Source organism: Artemia franciscana, chromosome 18, assembly GCF_032884065.1.
Source record: "Artemia franciscana chromosome 18, ASM3288406v1, whole genome shotgun sequence".
In the NCBI taxonomy this organism is placed as follows: domain Eukaryota; kingdom Metazoa; phylum Arthropoda; class Branchiopoda; order Anostraca; family Artemiidae; genus Artemia; species Artemia franciscana.
Window position 1 is genome coordinate 13202767 of NC_088880.1, and position 20085 is coordinate 13222851.

General features: G+C 34.0%; 1 protein-coding gene and 1 long non-coding RNA gene across 2 annotated transcripts in view; one reads left to right on the forward strand and one right to left on the reverse strand.

Moving 5' to 3' along the window:
• The window catches only part of LOC136038640 (uncharacterized), a 133527-nt gene that overhangs the window by 37483 nt on the left and 75959 nt on the right, over positions 1–20085 (forward strand). The window lies entirely within an intron of this gene.
• LOC136038636 (phospholipase D1-like) overlaps positions 7291–20085 on the reverse strand; it is a gene marked incomplete in the record, with an annotated part of 372020 nt that continues 359225 nt past the window's right edge. Inside the window, 1 exon segment of the mRNA XM_065721881.1 lies at positions 7291–9882. Within this exon segment, the coding sequence (XP_065577953.1) occupies positions 9781–9882 (102 nt within the window).

Sequence of the window (20085 nt, forward strand, 5' to 3'; positions counted from 1 at the left end):
ACTTTTCCCCCAAAGTCACCGGATCAAAATTTTGAGATAGCCATTCTGTTCAGCTTAGTCGAAAACCCAATAACTATGTATTTGGGGACGACTTAATCCCCCAAATTCCTGGCCACAGTTTGGCCATTTTCAAACAGTTCGTGATAACGAATCACCGTCGATACGATCACCCCCTGAGGAAAAAAAAACTAAAAAAAAACCGAAAAAACAAATGAACACGCATCTGTGGTCTGGCTTGTGGCAAAAAAAAATAAAATTCAGGAGCTTGAAACTTCAACAGAAAACAGAAACATATTTAAATTGAAACAGCAATTGAAATTGAAATAAAAAGTTTTAGAACCAAACCCTTTTTACGACATGAAATTCGCATAACACTGAAGTATCTTTTTGGTCTGTATTTAGCCCAGTTTAATAACTAAAACAGGGAAACATCTAGGATAAATAAATTTTTACAAGCTTAATTTGCAGTCTTAAGATTACCTGCGTTTATCGTAAAATATTATGATCGCTCCCTCAGGGCAATCTAGTGAAAAACAAAATCCAGCCTATTCAAAATATGATACTGATCAAAAACATAAAAATGTTTTCAACAGAACTACCAAGTAAGAACTCACTTATTGAATTAATCTGTTCCTGTAAGTTTTATGTACGATTACATAAAAAAAAAGGTGTTTTAAAATGAAATTTGGGAGCAAGATGGAAACTCCAAGCGAAATAAAACTATTCCATATATAATAGGGTTTGCCCCTTCTCAATACCTTGTTCTTTATGCTAATATTTTATCACTTTTATAAAAGCTTTCTAATTAAACAGACTTTGTGTTTCAGCAGCTGTTTTTAAGGAATTGTGACAAACGATTAAACTTTTGCGTAAAGAGCAAGATATTGAATGAGCAAGAGGGTAGCTTTTGACAGTTATTCAAATAATGCCGATTAATCAGGCTTACCACCCATAAACTTCCTTCCCCTTACAGAAAACTCCCCCTTGGATATTCTCTCCCATGTAAAATACCTCCCCCTTTCAATAAAGTTCTCTCCAGAAAACTCTATCCTTTCTGAGATTTCTCTCCCCCCCTCCCCCTTAACATGTCTTGTAAACGATTCAGCCTGTAAAATTCTCGTTAGGATACTTTTACTTGAACAACACTATAATTTCTAGTTGTTTTTCTGGATTTCTCTTGAAGTCCTCCATTCCAGGGAAATTTTTTACTGGAAATACAAACACACTGAACGCAGCCCACAGAAAATTCCCTCGGATTATCTCTTCATGTAAAATTGAGTTGAGAACTTGAGACAAATAAAAAGAATTTCGTACAAGAATTGTGTCGAATCCCCCAAGTGTAAAATTTCCTCTGGAAAGTTCACCCTCACCCTCATAAAATTTCCCTCCAATTGGAAAATTCTCCTTATGGAAACCCATATCAAGCACAAAATGGCCCTCTGGAAAATTCCTGTACACTCTCCAATAGCAAATACTCTACGTAAACAATGGACAAACTTTCTGACTTAGAGAGTTATTCTTACAAGTAGTGGGGGGTCTTCTTAACCCAAAAAGGGATATTTATGGGACCATTCAACAATGCTGACAAAAATGACTATGCTAAAATTTTGATTGGACGACTTTTGGGAAAAAGGAGGCCTAGAATGGGGCTAGTTGCCTCTAGTCCTTTTGGTCACTTAAATTGGGTACTAGAAAATTTATATATGCTCAAGGATGAAACTGTCAAACATGCCTTCAGCTTAGAACTGACTAACCGCTTTGATGCTCCAGATTTTGATTCGTTAAGCCTTAAGGATCATTCAGAACAATTATGTTCTGAGCAATCAAAGACCTTCTTAAGCAAATATTTCACTCTTCGCGACTTGATCGTCAACAGATGTGGAAAGAAGCTGCCATCTCACTGAAAAAAGCATCCCGGGCTGATGATGCCCCAAATCTTTATCAGGTTCTCGAAAAATCTACAGGGAAAAAGGAAACTGTGTCAGAAGTTGTCAAAGACAACCAAGGAAAAAATATTTCCTCCCAGAACGATCGGATGAGCAGATGGAGACAACATTTTCAATCTTTCCTAAATCCCTCTAATTCATCCCCCTCTGACGATCTTCCCCCATCTGTCGAGAAAAAGCCCTATGATGTTGAGTTAGGCCGTCCTACAAGAGCTGAAATCCTCAAAACAATAAAAACACTAAAGAAACATAAATCCCTTGGTGAAGATGGCCTTCCTCCTGAACTATACAAAAAATGCCCCGAAGTAACAGCTGAACAGATACATGGCATCCTTCAAGACGTATAGAAAGCGAATTCCTTCCCATAGGACTGGAGAACTTCAATTATACTACCCTTTTATAAGAAAGGAGACAAAACTGAATATAGAAATTACCGAGGAATAAGTCTTAAAGATATCGCGGTAAAAATATTCGGGATAATTCACTTGAATTGTTTCAAAAGTGCCCGGGAGAAAATTACCCGCGAAAATCAAGCTAGCTTCAAGCCAGGCAGAGGCTGCATTGATAATATTTTCGGCACCCGACTTATTATCCAACAGTTCCAAAGGTATAACTTACCTCTAGCTTTAATATTCTACTTTGACTACACCACGGCCTTCGACTCCGTTGATCGTCAAAATTCTATAAATCCTAGATACCTTTCTGCTATCTCACGAACCCAATTTTCAACTGTGTATTTATAAGGATAGAGCTGAATGTCCTGAAATTCAGAGCTTGACACCATATTCACTTTGGCTAGTCAGCTCTATAAAACCTGATACAAAAAAGAGTTTGATAGACTTCTCAAGTTCTATTATGTTTACCTTAACCTCAGCGCTTTGATGGGTGTCCTCTTTCGGTTGTAACCTAATGCTTCATTTTATTATTCGTCGCACTATGGAACAAAATTTTGGCTGACTCATAATTGTTAATACTTCATGCTTAGTAGGAAATCAACATAGAACACAAAATGCGAAAATATCTAGAAATTTCTGAAGAAGCCAAACATTCAATGCTATACGGGGTGTTCTGTTTAAGAGACGTGTATTTTTTGTTCTCCACATTTTTTAGAGCATCTACTACAGACTATAAAATATAATTTTTTAAACCTAATTTTAAAGCTGTCCTTTTATAACAATTCTTCAAATTCGCTTCACCAGATAAGTTAAGGGGGTGGGAGAATATAAAAAACGACCGAAAATAGGTAAGAATATTGAAAAAGATACAAATATAAAAACAATCTAAGGAATTGATGACTTTTAAAAAGGACACTAGAACTTCTGATTTCCAATCTAATGAGTCCAATCTAAAGTTTATACTACCACTCATTCTATAAGAACCGCATCTACCCCAAGTACAACCTTGTATGCCCTGAAGGCTGTGAGGAGGGAGGGGGGGGCTCATCCTCAAAATCTAGTGTTCATACGCTTCAACTACGCTGAAGAAAATGGCTATCTCAAAATTTAGATTCGATGTGTTTGGGGTAATGATAAGCGCAAGAGGGCCTGGCTGCCCTCCGATTCCTGGCGACAAATAAAAAGTGAACTAGCCCTTTAAGTTTCTGGTCGAATGAGCCACTTTTAAATTTTCTGAGACAACTCTTTCTATACAAAATACCCTAGTCTAACCCAAAAAACATTGTGCCAAGGTTGTTCTTTAATTATGCAGCGCTATTGCGTTGCCTGTGGTCTTTAATTAGGCAGCGCTATCGCCTTGCTAATGATTGTATGCATTCAATGGTACAAAGACAAACAATACATAAGACATTTGACTTGAAAGTTCCACTTTCCACAGGTTGTATTTCCAGTAGAAAACCTGGTTCACACAAAGCTTTTGAATTAGTAAAGCTTCGTGATTTTTACGATTTTTCAAAGAGTAAGCCAGATACGAAGAATTTCCTGACATATTCCACCATTGTAAAATTGTTCCTGAAAAGTTTATCCACCGAAATTATTTGCTTAACATGGTAAATCCTCTCAGCAGAAAAATCACCACCCATCCCCAATCCGAAAAACTGTATTAAAAATTCTTAATAAAAAATACTAGAAATAAACAATGTTATGACCCCCCAAAGGCCATGGGCTGTGAGGGTTATCTTATCTCCAAAGGCATAGTTTTGGGATATTTCAATAATGTTGCACAAAATTTTCATCTCAACAATTTGAATGGAAGATTTTGGAGAAAACAAACGTGGGAGTAGGCCTAGCTGCCCACTAATCTTTCTGGTCACTTAATAGGAGCACTAAAACCTTTGATTTCCGTTCAAAAAGCCCTCTCCCGCTTTTCTTGGACCTTTGGTTTGATACGATCACCTCTGAAAAAAAAAACAATAACAAAAACAAAACAAATAAACACGCATCCATAATCTTTCTTCAGGCCAAAATATTATTTGGGCTACTATCTGCTGTGTTCATTTTTTACTAGATTAAATTAAAAAAAATGAATTTCTTCAACTGAAAGTTGAAGAAATTTGAAAGTTGAAACTCGTTAGGTTTTTAAAATGGACAGAAATTATTATGTATATAAGGGGGATTCCTTGTTCGAAGCAATTCCTTAAGAATGACTCCTTAATTACAAAGAACGTTTAATTAGAATACATACCTATTTTAAAAGTACTATAACAACTTTAACGTAAAGAGTGAGGTAATGAGGAAAGGTGATCTTCTTCACATACGTAATAATTTTGGTTCATTTTAAGTTGCTCCTAGCTTTCACTTGAAGAATTTTTTTTTTTTTTTCTGATCGTTTTTGAACAATGCTGGAAAATCTGGATTCCTCTCCACGGAAAATTCCCTTAACCCTTGAAATATTCCTCCATGGAAAGATCCTCCCACGTAACACCCCCCCCCCCCGGTCACCCTAAAAATTCCCCCTGAAAACGTCTGTATGCTTCCCAATAGCCAATACTATATGTAAACAATGGGCATAGTTCATAACTTGCAGACGTTCCCAAGGGACTTTTGGAGTTGGGGTGTCATCCTCGAAGACATAGTTATTAGGTTTTTTGTATTTTCCGATCAAATGACCCATCTCTAGATTTTTAAGATTACTGCTTCGATATGATCACACCTGAAAAACAAATAACACCAAATAAACGAGCATCCTTTATCTTCCTTCTGGCAAAAAAAAATACAAAATTGTATTTTTGTACATAGGAACATAAAACCTTAACAGTAGGGTTCTCTGGCATGCTGAATCTGGTGAAGTGATTTCCATTAAAATCACTTAATGTTTTGGGGGTGATTTTTCCTTTTTAAAAATTTAGCAACTTTTCTCAAGTTCATAACTTTTGATGAGCACCATTAAATTTCATGAATTTTACGTATTTTAAATAAGCATCGAAATCTGATTCTTTAGATACTTCTATTGTTATCAAGACTCTGTTTCTTAAAATTTTGGTTACTATTAAGCGGCATAGTTCCTTGCTTACAGTTCGTTACCAAGAACTGTTTAGTTACAACTACTGCTGTAACCATGACCTGCTATATACGTTTATACTGTATCCAACTATCCTTATAAAAGATCTTAGATCGGTACAAATGTTTTGTCCTGCAAGAAAAAATTCTAATCACATAAAAGATGGCTTTTAGCAAAAACAGAGGTCTAAATAACAATCAAAGTGAAAAATAAATAACAAAAAATGACGTAGTTAATTAAAAGTGTAGGATAAAGCAGTTTTAAATTGTGCATTTTGCCATTGAGCTACGATTTAATATTTTAATTTAAGATTTAGCATGATATTTTGTATAACAGAATCAGCACTTACCGCAGTACAAAAATAGACCAAAATAGCTGATAACACTTTATATGTATAAATAATACATTGTCAATCCTAAACTAAAAAAGAATTGATGAATTAAAATTAAAAAGTTCCTCTTTTAAACCTCAAGAGAAATTAAAATGCAAATAAAGACATCTTCAATAATTTGCCTCTTAATTTTAACAGTAAATAAAGCTGAATTCTAATCTCCATAGCAAAGCTTAAACAAGCTTAGGCACATAAGAAAAATATAAAATACTAAATACCCATATTGAATTCAAAATTGTATTCAAATTTATAAAACAGGTTTTTCCTTGGTTTAATTTGTGACAAAATGTTTGTTTTTCATGTTTTATCCTTGAGTTTTAAGTTTTAATCCTTGTGACTAGATTTCAGATGCACAGAAGCAGGGCGGTAATTTTCCATGAGGCAGACCCCGGTTTGCCCCCCAGCTGAAATCTATTTTCTTCCAAAACTAAGATATGCCTCCATAATTCAGGTAAACGTTTCAGTTCTATTCAGAATCTCTTTCCATTTATGGTACTATATGGCTCATTTTGTTTTCGTTTCTAAATGTCATTTTCACTTTACCTTGAAAAATTTGGTCCACCTTTGCCCCCTCAAGGATTTTAACGAAACTATGCCCCTGCACAAAGCGAGTTCAGTTGAATAAACCAACACCATCTAGTAAATATATCTCTGGCTTTCCCTTTTGTCTTGTTATTGCAGATCTCATTTCAATTACTTCCTTGGGAATTTCCCCTTGGCCAATTTGATACTTGAGGGTTAGGATTGATCTGGAAGCCAGCTCTAGGTGGTATTAGTAAGTAGACATCCTGTCTTTTCAAATAAAACTGAAATGGGAGGGATCTTAGTGGAATTACATAGTTGATCTTTACCTTTTATCGAACAATAAAAGATAATATGTGAATTTCACCTCTTACTTTTGCTTGGTTATTACAGGTGAGCACACAATAAGGAATTACCCAGCTAATGTTCATGACACCATGCTCAGTGGGCTGAGAGAAGCAGGTCGTATAGCAGATGCTTTGTTTGGTAGGCCCTATGCACCAAAACTAACGCACAAAAGGTCACCAGTACCCAGTTCTCATTTTTTCTCAATTGTCTCAATTTTCTATAATGTTCTAGGGATCTTTCACACCGACCTTAGGATATCTTTCCTTCTGCGCTGTGTGTATAGGTTAGAGAAGAAAGGGGTTAATAAATTTTATCCCACTCCTTCAGCATTCTTTAATGTTGGTATCGGTTATAATTTACATAAGTGGCAGGATATTTGTTGACAAGTAATATGTGGCCTGTGGGCCACATGTTTGATATACGAGATCTGAATGCCATTATTCAATGACAGAGTCTCTCGAGCGGAAAAATCATTATAAATATAGCTAAAATTTAATAAAAGTAAACTACACTCCAGACACGGAGGGGCAATGACCTTACCCCCTTCTCTGCTACCTAAAATTACCAAAAATATCTCTTCTGTATTGCACTAATCTCTGTCCTAAGCAAAAATTAAATAAATAAAAATAAATCAAACAATTTACTTCAAAAGTTAAAATACAGGTGAATTTTCAAAACTTGGTTCCATAACCATATATAGGCAACAGGGGATTATAAGGCACTTTGAAAATGCGGCAACTAAAAATGTAACTAATGAAACCGACAAACATATTTCTAGGATTAAATAATCAAAAGACAATGAGCCAAATCACAAAACTCCTTCTTTGACTAATCAAAGTGTTATGATCTTGCTTCTTTCTTCTCCAGTTATCGCTTTTTGCTTCATGAATGTGCTATGATCTTACTGCAAACTACCAAATAGAATACTGAAGGGAGAACTCTGATGTGAGCGGCCTAAGAAATAAGATCAGAGTCCCCAGATTTTACTTAAAATCATTTTATGTCTAAAGTTGCAAAATCTCAACAGTTCGATGAGTCAAAGAACGGGCCTTTTGTCTATAGTCTATACAAAGTAAAAAATGGGCGGAGCATCTTAACCTGACAATGTCCAGGACCTGACATTAGAGAGAATATCTCTGGCTAAAAATTCCCACCCACTTAATTTTTATTGCTATCCTTACGAAAAATAGGAATAATAACACTTGCAATGGAAGGCTAGTAGGCCATAGACAAAATGGAACGACAAAACAATAGAAAAGAACACCGAATAAATAAAGAGAACAATATGCATCAAAGAATAAAAAGAACATTGAGGATATTCTTGGATATGATTTTATTAAGTTGAATAACAAAACTACCTTAAAATATCAGATATGACACATGGATGCACATACACACACAGAGTAAGAGTTTAAATAGGAATGTTAAACGTATAAATCACAATTTTATTATGTAAAAATAAATTTAGAAAAAATGTCTCAACCAACAGGAACGTTCCTTCGGGGTAGGATTCAATAGCACATTGAAGTAATGAATCTAATCAGCATAAAAGATAAATCTACATAATTAAGAAAAATGGGTTGTGTACAGTTATTAAAAATGGCAGCAATAGCCAACATTAAAATATGTATTTTAATGTTTCGGTTGTTTTTGCTTTACAGTTTAAGGCGCTTTTATTTAATTTTTTTTTTATATATCTAATAAACTCGAAAAAGCAAAGATAGATTTCAACTGAAGAAATATCTAACATACAGTCGAATCAGAATATCCTGCATACTATATTTGCTAGGTTAGCGGTTTTTTTTTATGTAGTTTGCAGATGATATTGCAAACAAATTTGCCACATCATTACAGAACTATGCAAAAATATACTTTAATTTGTGGTTCATTCGCTCATAGTTTGATTCTGGGTAATTTTAACTATTATAATCCTTTCTAGAACAAAACTAAGTCAGGACGGGGGGAGGGGTAACTTTTTTGGGGAAATGGAAAGGCTAGTAAACACAAAGGGGAAAGGTTGGTAACTGTCCGTTTTATCAAGCAAACAGCGGGAAGTGGGAGTTGATATTTGTTTGGAGTAAATTCAGGGACTATTTGGTTCCCAAACACCAAAAGACAGTATACGCTCTTTTGTCTCAAGGTTGGGGGATCGGGTCGAAAATTTCATTATTTTTGTGTGTGGGTCATGGGGGGGGGGAAGAGTGTAAAGGGACTTATAATGCAGTGTTCAGGGGAATAGGGGTAAGTATTTTTCTCCAGTCCTTTCGAAAGAGTATAGGCTAGGTTTTTTTATGCTTGTTGTCCAACGTACTCTTCGACTAGTAAGCCTACAGTTGAAAAACGGATTTGGGTAAACCTTAGGTAAATAACCAACCTTAGGTTCCCTATTTTGTGTAACTTTTATAGCTTGATTTCTTAATTTTACTTTTATAATTTTTACGTGGTTCAACATTAATAGTCCAATTGTATGAAGGAGAAAAGACAAACAACATAAAAGTACGATATTACATATTCACTGATTAAAACATGAATAAAATTGTACTATATTTCTAATATAAGGCACAACATATGATGCAAGTTTGTCAACTATACCATTTTTTGTGGAATATTCTTTGATTTTCCTGAATTCATTAAAAGAGTATCGGATCTCACGCACGAAATCTGGCTTACCAGATCTGTGCCCATTATTTTCTGTTATTTGAAATCCACCAGTATTTAGTGAGAATCAATTTTGACAACCTTGGAATGAAATTAAGGCACATAAGAATGAAATAAAGAAGATAAAAGAGAAAATACAAACATATTAAGGTAATTAGGAACGTAGGGTATTTTAAAGTCAACACTACACATGAGCACCGCGTTTTCACTTTTTTTTTGTTTTTTAGCTGGTAAGTGCGAACTAAGGAAAAAATTATTTGTAGGTCTTTTCTTAGCACTTGACTAGTCAAAAAGCGGTTTTGCATTTTACAAATAAAAATTTTTCAACATTCATCAATAGATTTTAGAGATAAATACTATCTCCAAATTCAAAAAAAAAATACACACATCATATTTGAATAAAGCACCATTAACTCATATCAAATTGACCCAATTTTGAGCCAATGGCTTCAAACCATTTCATGTCCACAAGGCAGTCGGCATAAAGGATTCTTTCGCACCAGCAGCGGGCAGTAAATTTTCATTACACAGGAAATTTAAAGGCAGTAGAACTAAATTACCCTAAAATAAAAGAAGAATTATTATTAGCTGATGAAAAGATTATACATTATTTGCTTAAAGAAGATGTCACGCAATAAAAAAATCCTGCATAAATAAGAACTTATGTGGGTAGACAGTATAAACTTACTGGTAAAACTCATTTTTCCTAAATAGTGGCGTTTGTGACCCGAGTTGATTTGACATTTTTGGACTTCAACAATTGACGTCACTAAAAATTCTTTTAGACATGGATTTTAATCAGGTAGACAATTGAGATATTAAATTTACGTAGAGGGCACATTTTTTCATACATTTTTTTTCAATAATGACAGTTAAAACTCATTATCTTTTATCTAATATCTAATCTTTCCTAATTCGAAAGAAGTGTTATAAATTCTAAAAAAAGAAACTTTTAGATAATATTTTTCAAATATTTTGAGGGGAATCTTTTCAGATATCATCGCTGTTTCGCATAATGTTTCTATTTGACATTATGAAATTTTGAAACAATTGCTCAAAAATCGACTGCTGAGCTGCATTCAAAGGAAGAATGAGCAATATGCTTTTAATCATGCTTTAATCCTCCTACTTCCTCCCAGCTTAGCTAACAGCTTAGAAAACAGTTTTCATTTGTTGCCAAGAAAAACTTAGCAAATGGTTTTGGCAGCTACCTCAAAGACATAGAAATATCAGGTACGACATTTAGAGGTAAATGCGACAGGAAACAAGAATCATAAAATTTCAAAATTATAATTTTGACAATGGTAAAATTAACAATTATAAAAATTCAAAATTTTTTACATGAAACAAAAATTATATAAGGAAAATGTAAAATTAGAAAATTTTTTAGAGATAAAATTTTATCAAGATAGGCAATAGAAAATACAAATTTCACTAGAAGGTGAATATTTACTTTATTTTCATAGCAGTCAGTGTTTTTCGATTACATATTATCTTTTGACCAAAGGTTCTAACGCCATGAGTGCCAAACAAAAAAAAAAAAAAAAAAAAAAAATCCCATAGAACCGGGCAAAACTCATCTTCTATCAAATGAGGTAAGTGGCTTTTTCAGAAGTCGTTCTGTATATATGTATATATATATATACTAGCTGTTGGGTATACTAGCTAGGTATTATATATATAATACCTAGTTGGTGGGGCGCTTCGCGCCCCCCCAAGCCCCCCCCGCGCGCGTAAGTCGTTACGCGCCATATTAGTTACGCGCCATTGTAGTTGTGTCCCTGTGTCCCACCTGTGAATATAGATAGATTTATATATGTGTTTCAAACTACGTAAAAATTGCGAATATACAACATTCTTGGCTTTCCCATTGTCTGTCCATATACAAAGCCGTATGTACTAATAATGACGTCATATGCAAACGCTCTTTTTACAAACAAACAAACATGCATACACACAACTCGTTTTTATATAGATAGATAGATAGATAGATACAATACAAATTAACTACGTAAAACTTGTGAATATACAACAGTCTTCGCTGTCCCATTGTCTGTGCGTATAAATAGATTGTCAGGTTTACCGACCCTCAAAGATGCAACATACAATTGTACATTGGTAAAGCAATCTGTATTAAGATCTATACCGCATTTTTCTAGTGATTGCCCTTGAGCTTTGTTGATGGTGGTTGCAAATGCTAATCGAATTGGGAATTGCAATCTTTTAAATTGAAAAAGCAGATCCGTTGGAATCATGGGAATGCGAGGAATAAGAACAGCCTCACCCTCATAAGGCCCTGTCAAGATTGTGGCCTCTATTAGGTTTTCCATTGTTTTTTTTACGGCAAGTCGCGTGCCATTGCAAAGCTTTGGTGGGTTGATATTTCTTAAAAGTATTATTGGTACGCCTATTTTTAGTTGTAGCACGTGTGGTGGAAACCCTGAAGGATCTATGGAATTTAAAAATTCAGATGGATAATTAACCGCTTCATTTGGTTCCAAAATACAAATTAACTGCGTAAAACTTATTTTTAGTATTCCACGTGTAATACGAAGGCACTTCAGTATACAGCAGTTTTTTTGCAAAAGAATCATTTTTGCAAAGCGAAAAAAAATCTGTTAATGTTGTATCCGGTGGATTCAGGACTCTTTGTTGCACGTTGGTTTCCGTGAAATAAACACGTTGACCATTCTGTAAATGTATCGCTAAGTGAACAACAGCTGGACTACGTTCATGTATCGGAAATGAAAGAATTCGCCAAACAGCTTCATTACTGCTTATGTATCTTCCAGCCTGATATTCTACGATTTCATCGAAATCTTTGATTTCGGACTGCAAGCCAAAAACTGCCATGTCACTGCCTTTGTTGACGTATTTACATATGTATTTGATTGCCTTTACGGAGTTACAGTATTCAACGTTTATGTGTGCATTAAATGTTTTTGATAATAATGGGGAATATGGAACAACCCACTGGTTATCTACTTCGATGGTGGTACCGTTACGCTTCTTTATTATTGGTGTTTTACCGCCATCTTCAGTAGATCTTCTTCTATATTGTGGGTAACCATCATTGCCAGTAATTGTTTGGGTACTAAAAGTCGAGGATATTGCTTTGTGCACCTTCCTTTGGCCATGCATGGTGAATTTTCGTTCAGTGCACCGCAAGGTCCATGTATCATATTTTTTACAATAATATCATGTAACCCCTTATCGACGTTTTTATCAGGTATTTCAGCGGAAATCACATCATCAATTTCGTTCGAAGTAATTTTTTTATGTAGCCAGATTAGTATATGTGCGTGTGGCAAACCTCGTTTTTGCCATTCCACTGAGTACATCCAGCATCGCACTGACCCAAACACTTCATGTTTTACAAGGTAGTTTATCAGTGATTTCAACTTTTGCCGGAAGACACGTGCCGTAATGTCATGCCTATGAACCGCCGATTGTCCTTGAAGTAAAAGCTGCAGTATCTCGTCCCAAGATTGATTACATGTAAATGTAATAAATAAATCTGGACGACCATAGAGACGAACATACGCAATAGCATCTTGAGCATATTCATGCATATGACGGGGACTGCCAGCATATGACGAAGGTAAAATTGTTAATCTTCCAACGTTTGTGGTATTACCGTCATTTATAACTGCATCTCGCAAATGAATGTATTGTTCAGAGCGGAGCTTGGTCTGATTCAGGCGGATATATAGCAAACGTTCTGATTCAATTTTAGCATACATATCCACGACAAATTGGTGAAACAATTCACGGCATTTTAAAATATAATTTTCTTCATCCTGCCGAATCATTAGTCTATAGGAATAATAATGCATTGCACTGCATTTCTTATTCATTTCTTTGTTAGTGGCTGGATTCATCAATTTAATATTAAAGTGATAGCCGTCGGCTCCATCCCAAAAAATGATAGGATATTGTAGGGCATCGTAGCATCGATGAGTTTCAGCAATTCTTAACAACTGAGCGTTTCGCTTATGAAGAATAATATCTCGAGGTAAAAACTGATCACCGACCATAACGATTGCCACTTCGTCGATAGTCGGAGCATTGTATCTACGCACATGTTGGCCAGGAGGCGTTTTGTCAGCGGAAATAACAATTTTATGAGTATCAGTAGGCATCAAATCGATGGCTGTTTTGAACAGACGCACTAAATTATTATTTTCGTGGAAAAGATGTTGCAATTGGGAAACGATTGTCCTTTCAACGTTGGGAGAAATTTCGCAACGTGCATTCAATTCAGAATTTCTATCACTGATAAAGTACAATTGTAAAAATTTATGATTCTCGCCTGAGAATGGTAGAAGGGACCCTGCTTTATGATAAATTTGCCCTTTTACTTTGAAAGTAGACATAAATTGATCTGGATTTTCGATTTGGGCTCCAAACGACGTCATTTGGAAACATGAGTTGTATTGTCTGATTTTTGACAAAAAACGCTTAGATTCTGACGTAGTTCCAGTAAGGAAAGTCTTCAATGGCTCTGGTGGTGCACCCAATAGAGGAAGTTTAACTTTTCCTGAGGCGCAACACATTCCCATTGTTTCACCATTGAATTTCAAGGCCTTGCAATAGGGACAAATTTTAGACATTGTCCCGATTTGAACACATCTACTCAAGCTATAATCATCGACTGGGTTGTACCTGAATGCCAGGCGATAACTTTCAGGTTGCTCTGATTCCTCGGCACGCTTTCTTTTCTTACTTTCTCTATCAGCAGCAAGCCTGATTTCTTGCTGTTCTTGTGATTCCTCGGCACGCTTTCTTTTCTTACTTTCTCTATCAGCAGCAAGCCTGATTTCTTGCTGTTCTTGTAATTCCTCGGCACGCCTTCTTTTTTCACATTCTCTTTTAGCAGCAAGTCTGCTTCCGCATTGCTCTGGTAGTTCCTCGGCATGCTTTCTGTTCTTTCTTTCTCTATCAGCCTCAAGCCTGTTTACCTGCTGTTCTTTTGATTCCTCGGCACGCCTTCTTTTTTCACTTTCTCTTTTAGCAGCAAGTCTGCTTTCGCGTTGCTCTGGTAGTTCCTCGGCACGCTTTCTTTTCTGACTTTCTCTATCAGCAGCAAGTTTTTTGGCATAGACTCTTTGAGCATCTTCATCAGTCATTGTAAACCTAAACATTAATAGATTTCTACGTGAACATATGTCTTATATAACTTGAATGACGTCACCGTCAAAGCAAAATTGACGGCAACTAATTTCATGACGTCAGCCGACACAGAAACATGACGTCACCTGATCCACAGATCCACAGACAGACAACTTATTTTTATATATATACTAGCTGTTGGGGTGGCGCTTCGCGCCACCCCAACACCTAGTTGGTGGGGGCGCTTCGTGCCCCCCCCAAGCCCCCCCGCGCGCGTAAGTCGTTACGCGCCATAATAGTTACGCGCCATTGTAGTTGTGTCCCTATGTCCAACCTGTGAATATAGATATATATATATATATATATATATATATATATATATATATATATATATATATATATATATATATATATATATATATATATATATATATATATATATATATATATATATATATATATATATATATATATATATATATATATATATATATATATATATATATATATATATATATATATATATATATATATGGTTTTATCTACGTAAAACTTGCGAATAGACAACATTCTTTGCTGTCCCATTGTCTTTGCATATAAATAGATTGTCAGGTTTACCGACTCTTGAACATGCAACATATAATGGTCCATGGGAAAACAATCTGTATTCAGATCTATACCTCATGATTCTAATGATTGCCCTTGAGCTTTGTTGATGGTGATTGCTAATCGACCATTCCCTGTCCCGGTGTCCCGGTCGTCATTTATATCCCCCTGTTTCCCCCGGTGTCCCCGTTGTAGTTGTGTCCCTGTGTCCCGGTCGTCATTTATATTCCCTGTGTCCCGGTCGTCATTTGTATCCCGGTGTCCCGGTCTGTATATACATTCGTTTTTTAGTTTTGTTTTTCTCCTTTATTTTTTTCCTTTTTTTTTCTTTTTTAGTTTATTTAGATTTTTAGATTTTTTAGTTTTTTTTATTAGTTTTCAGTTTTTTTTTCTTTTTAGTTTTTTTGTACCTTCTTTTTAGTTTTGTTAGTTTTTTTTTTTACTTATGTCCTGGTCGTCATTTATACTCCCTGTGTCCCGGTGCTTTGTTGATTGCTAATCGAACATTCCTTTTGTCCTGGTCGCTTTCTCTTTGAATGTCGTCATTTATTTTTTTCTTTTTTAGTTCTTTTAGTTTTTACCTTTTTTAGTTTTTTTTTAGTTTTTTAGATGAAAATTTTTTTTAGTTTTTTCCTTTTTTTCTTTTTAGTTTTTTATTGGTTTTTACCTTTATTTTAGCTTATTTTTCAGTTTTTTCCTTTTTTTTAGTTTTTTTTTATTTTTTATTTTTTTTAGTTTTTTACCTTTTTTTAGTTTTTTTATTTTTTTTAGTTTTTTAACTTTTTTACTTTTTTTATTAGTTTTTAGTTTTTTTTGTAGTTTTTGCCTTTTTTTAGTTTTTTCAGTTTTTTTTTTTAGTTTTTTATTGGTTTTTACCTTTATTTTAGCTTATTTTTCAGTTTTTTCCTTTTTTTTTAGTTTTTTTTAGTTTTTAGTTTTTTTAGTTTTTACCTTTTTTTAGTTTTTTTAGTTTTTTTAGTTTTTTAGCTTTTTTATTTTTTTTATTAGTTTTTAGTTTTTTTTGTAGTTTTTGCCTTTTTTTTAGTTTTTTTAGTTTTTTAGCTTTTTTATTAGTTTTTAGTTTTTTTTGTAGTTTTTGCCTTTTTTTAGTTTTTTTCTTTTTAGTTTTTTTTGTAGTTTTTACCTTCTTTTTAGTTTTGTTAGTTTTTTTTTTTTTACTTATATCCTGGTCGTCATTTATACTCCCTGTGTCCCGGTGCTTTGTTGATTGCTAATCGAACATTCCTTTTGTCCTGGTCGCTTTCTCTTTGAGTGTCGTCATTTATTTTTTTCTTTTTTAGTTCTTTTAGTTTTTACCTTTTTTAGTTTTTTTTAGTTTTTTAGATGAAAATTTTTTTTAGTTTTTTCCTTTTTTTCTTTTTAGTTTTTTATTGGTTTTTACCTTTATTTTAGCTTATTTTTCAGTTTTTTCCTTTTTTTAGTTTTTTTTTATTTTTTATTTTTTTTAGTTTTTTACCTTTTTTTAGTTTTTTTAGTTTTTTTAGTTTTTTTTAGTTTTTTAGCTTTTTTACTTTTTTTATTAGTTTTTATTTTTTTTTGTAGTTTTTGCCTTTTTTTAGTTTTTTCAGTTTTTTTTTAGTTTTTTATTGGTTTTTACCTTTATTTTAGCTTATTTTTCAGTTTTTTCCTTTTTTTTAGTTTTTTTTAGTTTTTAGTTTTTTTAGTTTTTTACCTTTTTTTAGTTTTTAAACCTAAAAACTAAAACCTAAAAAAAAAGACCAATTCAAAAACGAATGTATATACAGACTGGGACACCGGGACACGAATGACGACCGGGACACCGGGACACAAGGAATATCTATGACGCCCGGGACCCTCAAAGAGAATTCACAGACTGGGACACCGGGACATAAATGACGACCGGAACACATGGAATATAAATGACGACCGGGACACCGGGGGGCACACGGGGATATATAAATGACGACGGCGACACAGGGAATCGTCGATTAGCAATCACCATCAACAAAGCTCAAGGGCAATCATTAGAATCATGAGGTATAGATCTGAATACGGATTGTTTTCCCATGGTCCATTATATGTTGCATGTTCAAGAGTCGGTAAACCTGACAATCTATTTATATGCACAGACAATGGGACAGCAAAGAATGTTGTATATTCGCAAGTTTTACGTAGTTAAAAACATATATATATATATATCTATCTATATTCACAGGTGGGACATAGGGACACAACTACAATGGCGCGTAACTAATATGGCGCGTAACGACTTACGCGCGCGGGGGGGCTTGGGGGGGCGCAAAGCGCCCCCACCAACTAGGTGTTGGGGTGGCGCGAAGCGCCACCCCAACAGCTAGTATATGTATATATATATATATATATATATATATATATATATATATATATATATATATATATATATATATATATATATATATATATATATATATATATATATATATATATAGGGTGTCCCTAATATATAAATATATATATATATATATATATATATATATATATATATATATATATATATATATATATATATATATATATATATATATATATATATATATATATATAAATTAGGGTGTCCCTTAAATTTAGAGTTAAATGTTTTAAACTTAGAGTTAAAACTTAAAAGTTTCGTAATAACCCTATATTGTCTAGAAAAAAAAAATATATTAGTTCCATTTATAAACGATAACCCGTGCCGACTTGTGATTTAAACTTGTCCATACAAGTTGCGTAAGTACTGCGCAGTGACTTGTAACTACATTTTTTATTTGTCATTTCATACGTGCATTCCAAAAAGGTAATTTCGTAACTGCGAAAAAAAAACTTGTTGATATATATCATGTTTGGGGAGAGTTGCCAAAAAAAATTCTAAGAAAACTCAGGTTGCGTTCAGAAGCATGAAAACAATTTCAAAATTGATCTTGATAATTTGTTTATATTGCACATGCTGATGTTTTGGAGAGAATGAAAATAGAGAACGATAAATTATTTTTAATGAAACAGAGAGAGCCAGGTCGACCGGAATGCTTAGGCGGTATAGATAAAAAATTGGCGGAAAAAGAGGAAAGACCTAGACAACGACGATTGAAAGAAGATGAAAGGATTGTAAGACAGAGGATCAATAGCTGTTGCCTCTACTTCCATCACAAATAACTTAGATAGTCTATAAGATCCAGACAAAGAACAGATCTTGAATTCTGAACTCAGCTTACTGGACGTTCCCTGCCATAATCAAAGTTCAAAAAGAGGTAGAAAGAGTCTCATTACACCTAGACTAGTTATAGCTTTAGATCGTTGCCAGTTAAGCATTTGAGACTCCGTTTATAATACAGGCGTAGAACCACTTGGTCAGAGCAGCGATGATTTCCCATTAACAAATCATCAATTCAGCGAATTCGTACTGAAACTGAAAAATCAAGGGCAGAAACAATCAAATCTGACTTCCAAAACAATGTACCCGACGAAGTCAATGTCCATTGGGATAATTACCTACGAGGTTCAAAAGAAGAACGCTTGCCATTTATTGCTTCGTTTCACGGTAGAGAAAAGTTTCTTGCAGTGCCGAAACTAGAAAGTTCTTCTGGAAAGCATCAAGCTATGCTATCTCAAAGGCTTCCAATACTGGCCGTTTCAATAGAACTTGTGCTATTTTGGAGCAAACTTAAGGAAGAGAATTGCTGCTTTTCGCCTATAGTCATCTTGTGAATGCATCAGTCCTAAAAGCTATCTTTGAAACCATGATTAAGGAAATTCCTACAAGCCCAGATATTCCGATGTTCAAAAAGTTCAGAGAAAATTGGAAAAACATCAATTCTAGTAACATCGAACCATCTCTTAATTTCGTAACAGCACGCGTGGCCGAGACAGATATTCAAGCTTTGTTAATATTTTTTAAGGCAGAATTAGACAAAGATTTTGTAAGAGATGACTACCGCGAATTAACCGAACTGTGCGTAATATTTTCAAGAGGAGACACAGAGAGAAAACTAAGGACTTAGAAAAAACTAAGACCTCCCGAACCTATGCATCAGGGTATATATATATATATATATATATATATATATATATATATATATATATATATATATATATATATATATATATATATGTATATATATTGAGGTTAGAAATAAAATGAGGTTAATTGGTAACTATGATAAAGATGTTTTAAGCATACAGTCAATTTTTAGAAAACTTAAAATTAGAATATTGGTCAAATTAAAGATTTTTCAAATTAGAATTTTTGTGTTTCAGAGTTAGAATGGTTTCGCGCCGTATATTTTTAATAGTTTCTTTCGTTTTAATTTATTTTATCACGGATATGCCACGATGAATTCTGAAGACCTGGTAAGTGAGTCACGAAGTTCATTTTGTTCTAACCATGAGGAAAAGCACACGAGTCCGGTGGTCTGGAATACCTCAATTCAGGAAGACTCAATCCGGAATGTGTGCCATAATTTAAAAATCGGTAAAGAAGCTTCTCCTTGCGGGCTGTTGGTGAGTGTGGGACTGGGTAACGAGAAAGGATTATCTAAGTATTTTTGGTCTTTTTTCTGTTATTAACAATTTTTTGAATTTATTATTGGGTAATTACTATTAATATCTCTTTTTTAATTGTTCTTTATTTGTATTTATTTCAGATATGATTTGGTTTAGTTGTTTAATTTAGTAATTGTGTAGCCTACTGGTTGGGTTTTTCAAGCATATTGTGTTTTGTGTGTCAAACCAGTGGTCAAACCGGCATGGAATATATCTAATAAAGATGTTGTTGAATGTACTCATAACTTCAAATTCAACCCCTTATATGGTCATTTAATACAGAAGAGGCTAACATTTGTGTTCTTTCTCTACTAATAGACAAAAAATGTAGGAATTTTTTTTTTCGTCTAGTGTTTTGGAACGTAAAAAGGAAAAGATCAATCATCATTATTGAGTAGTGTCATCTAGCACGCACTCAAACAAATTTTTGGCCAAACATTATGGGAAAATTCATGCATATACTGCTCTCTATATTCTGACAAAGCAAACAGGTTTAAATACAGATGA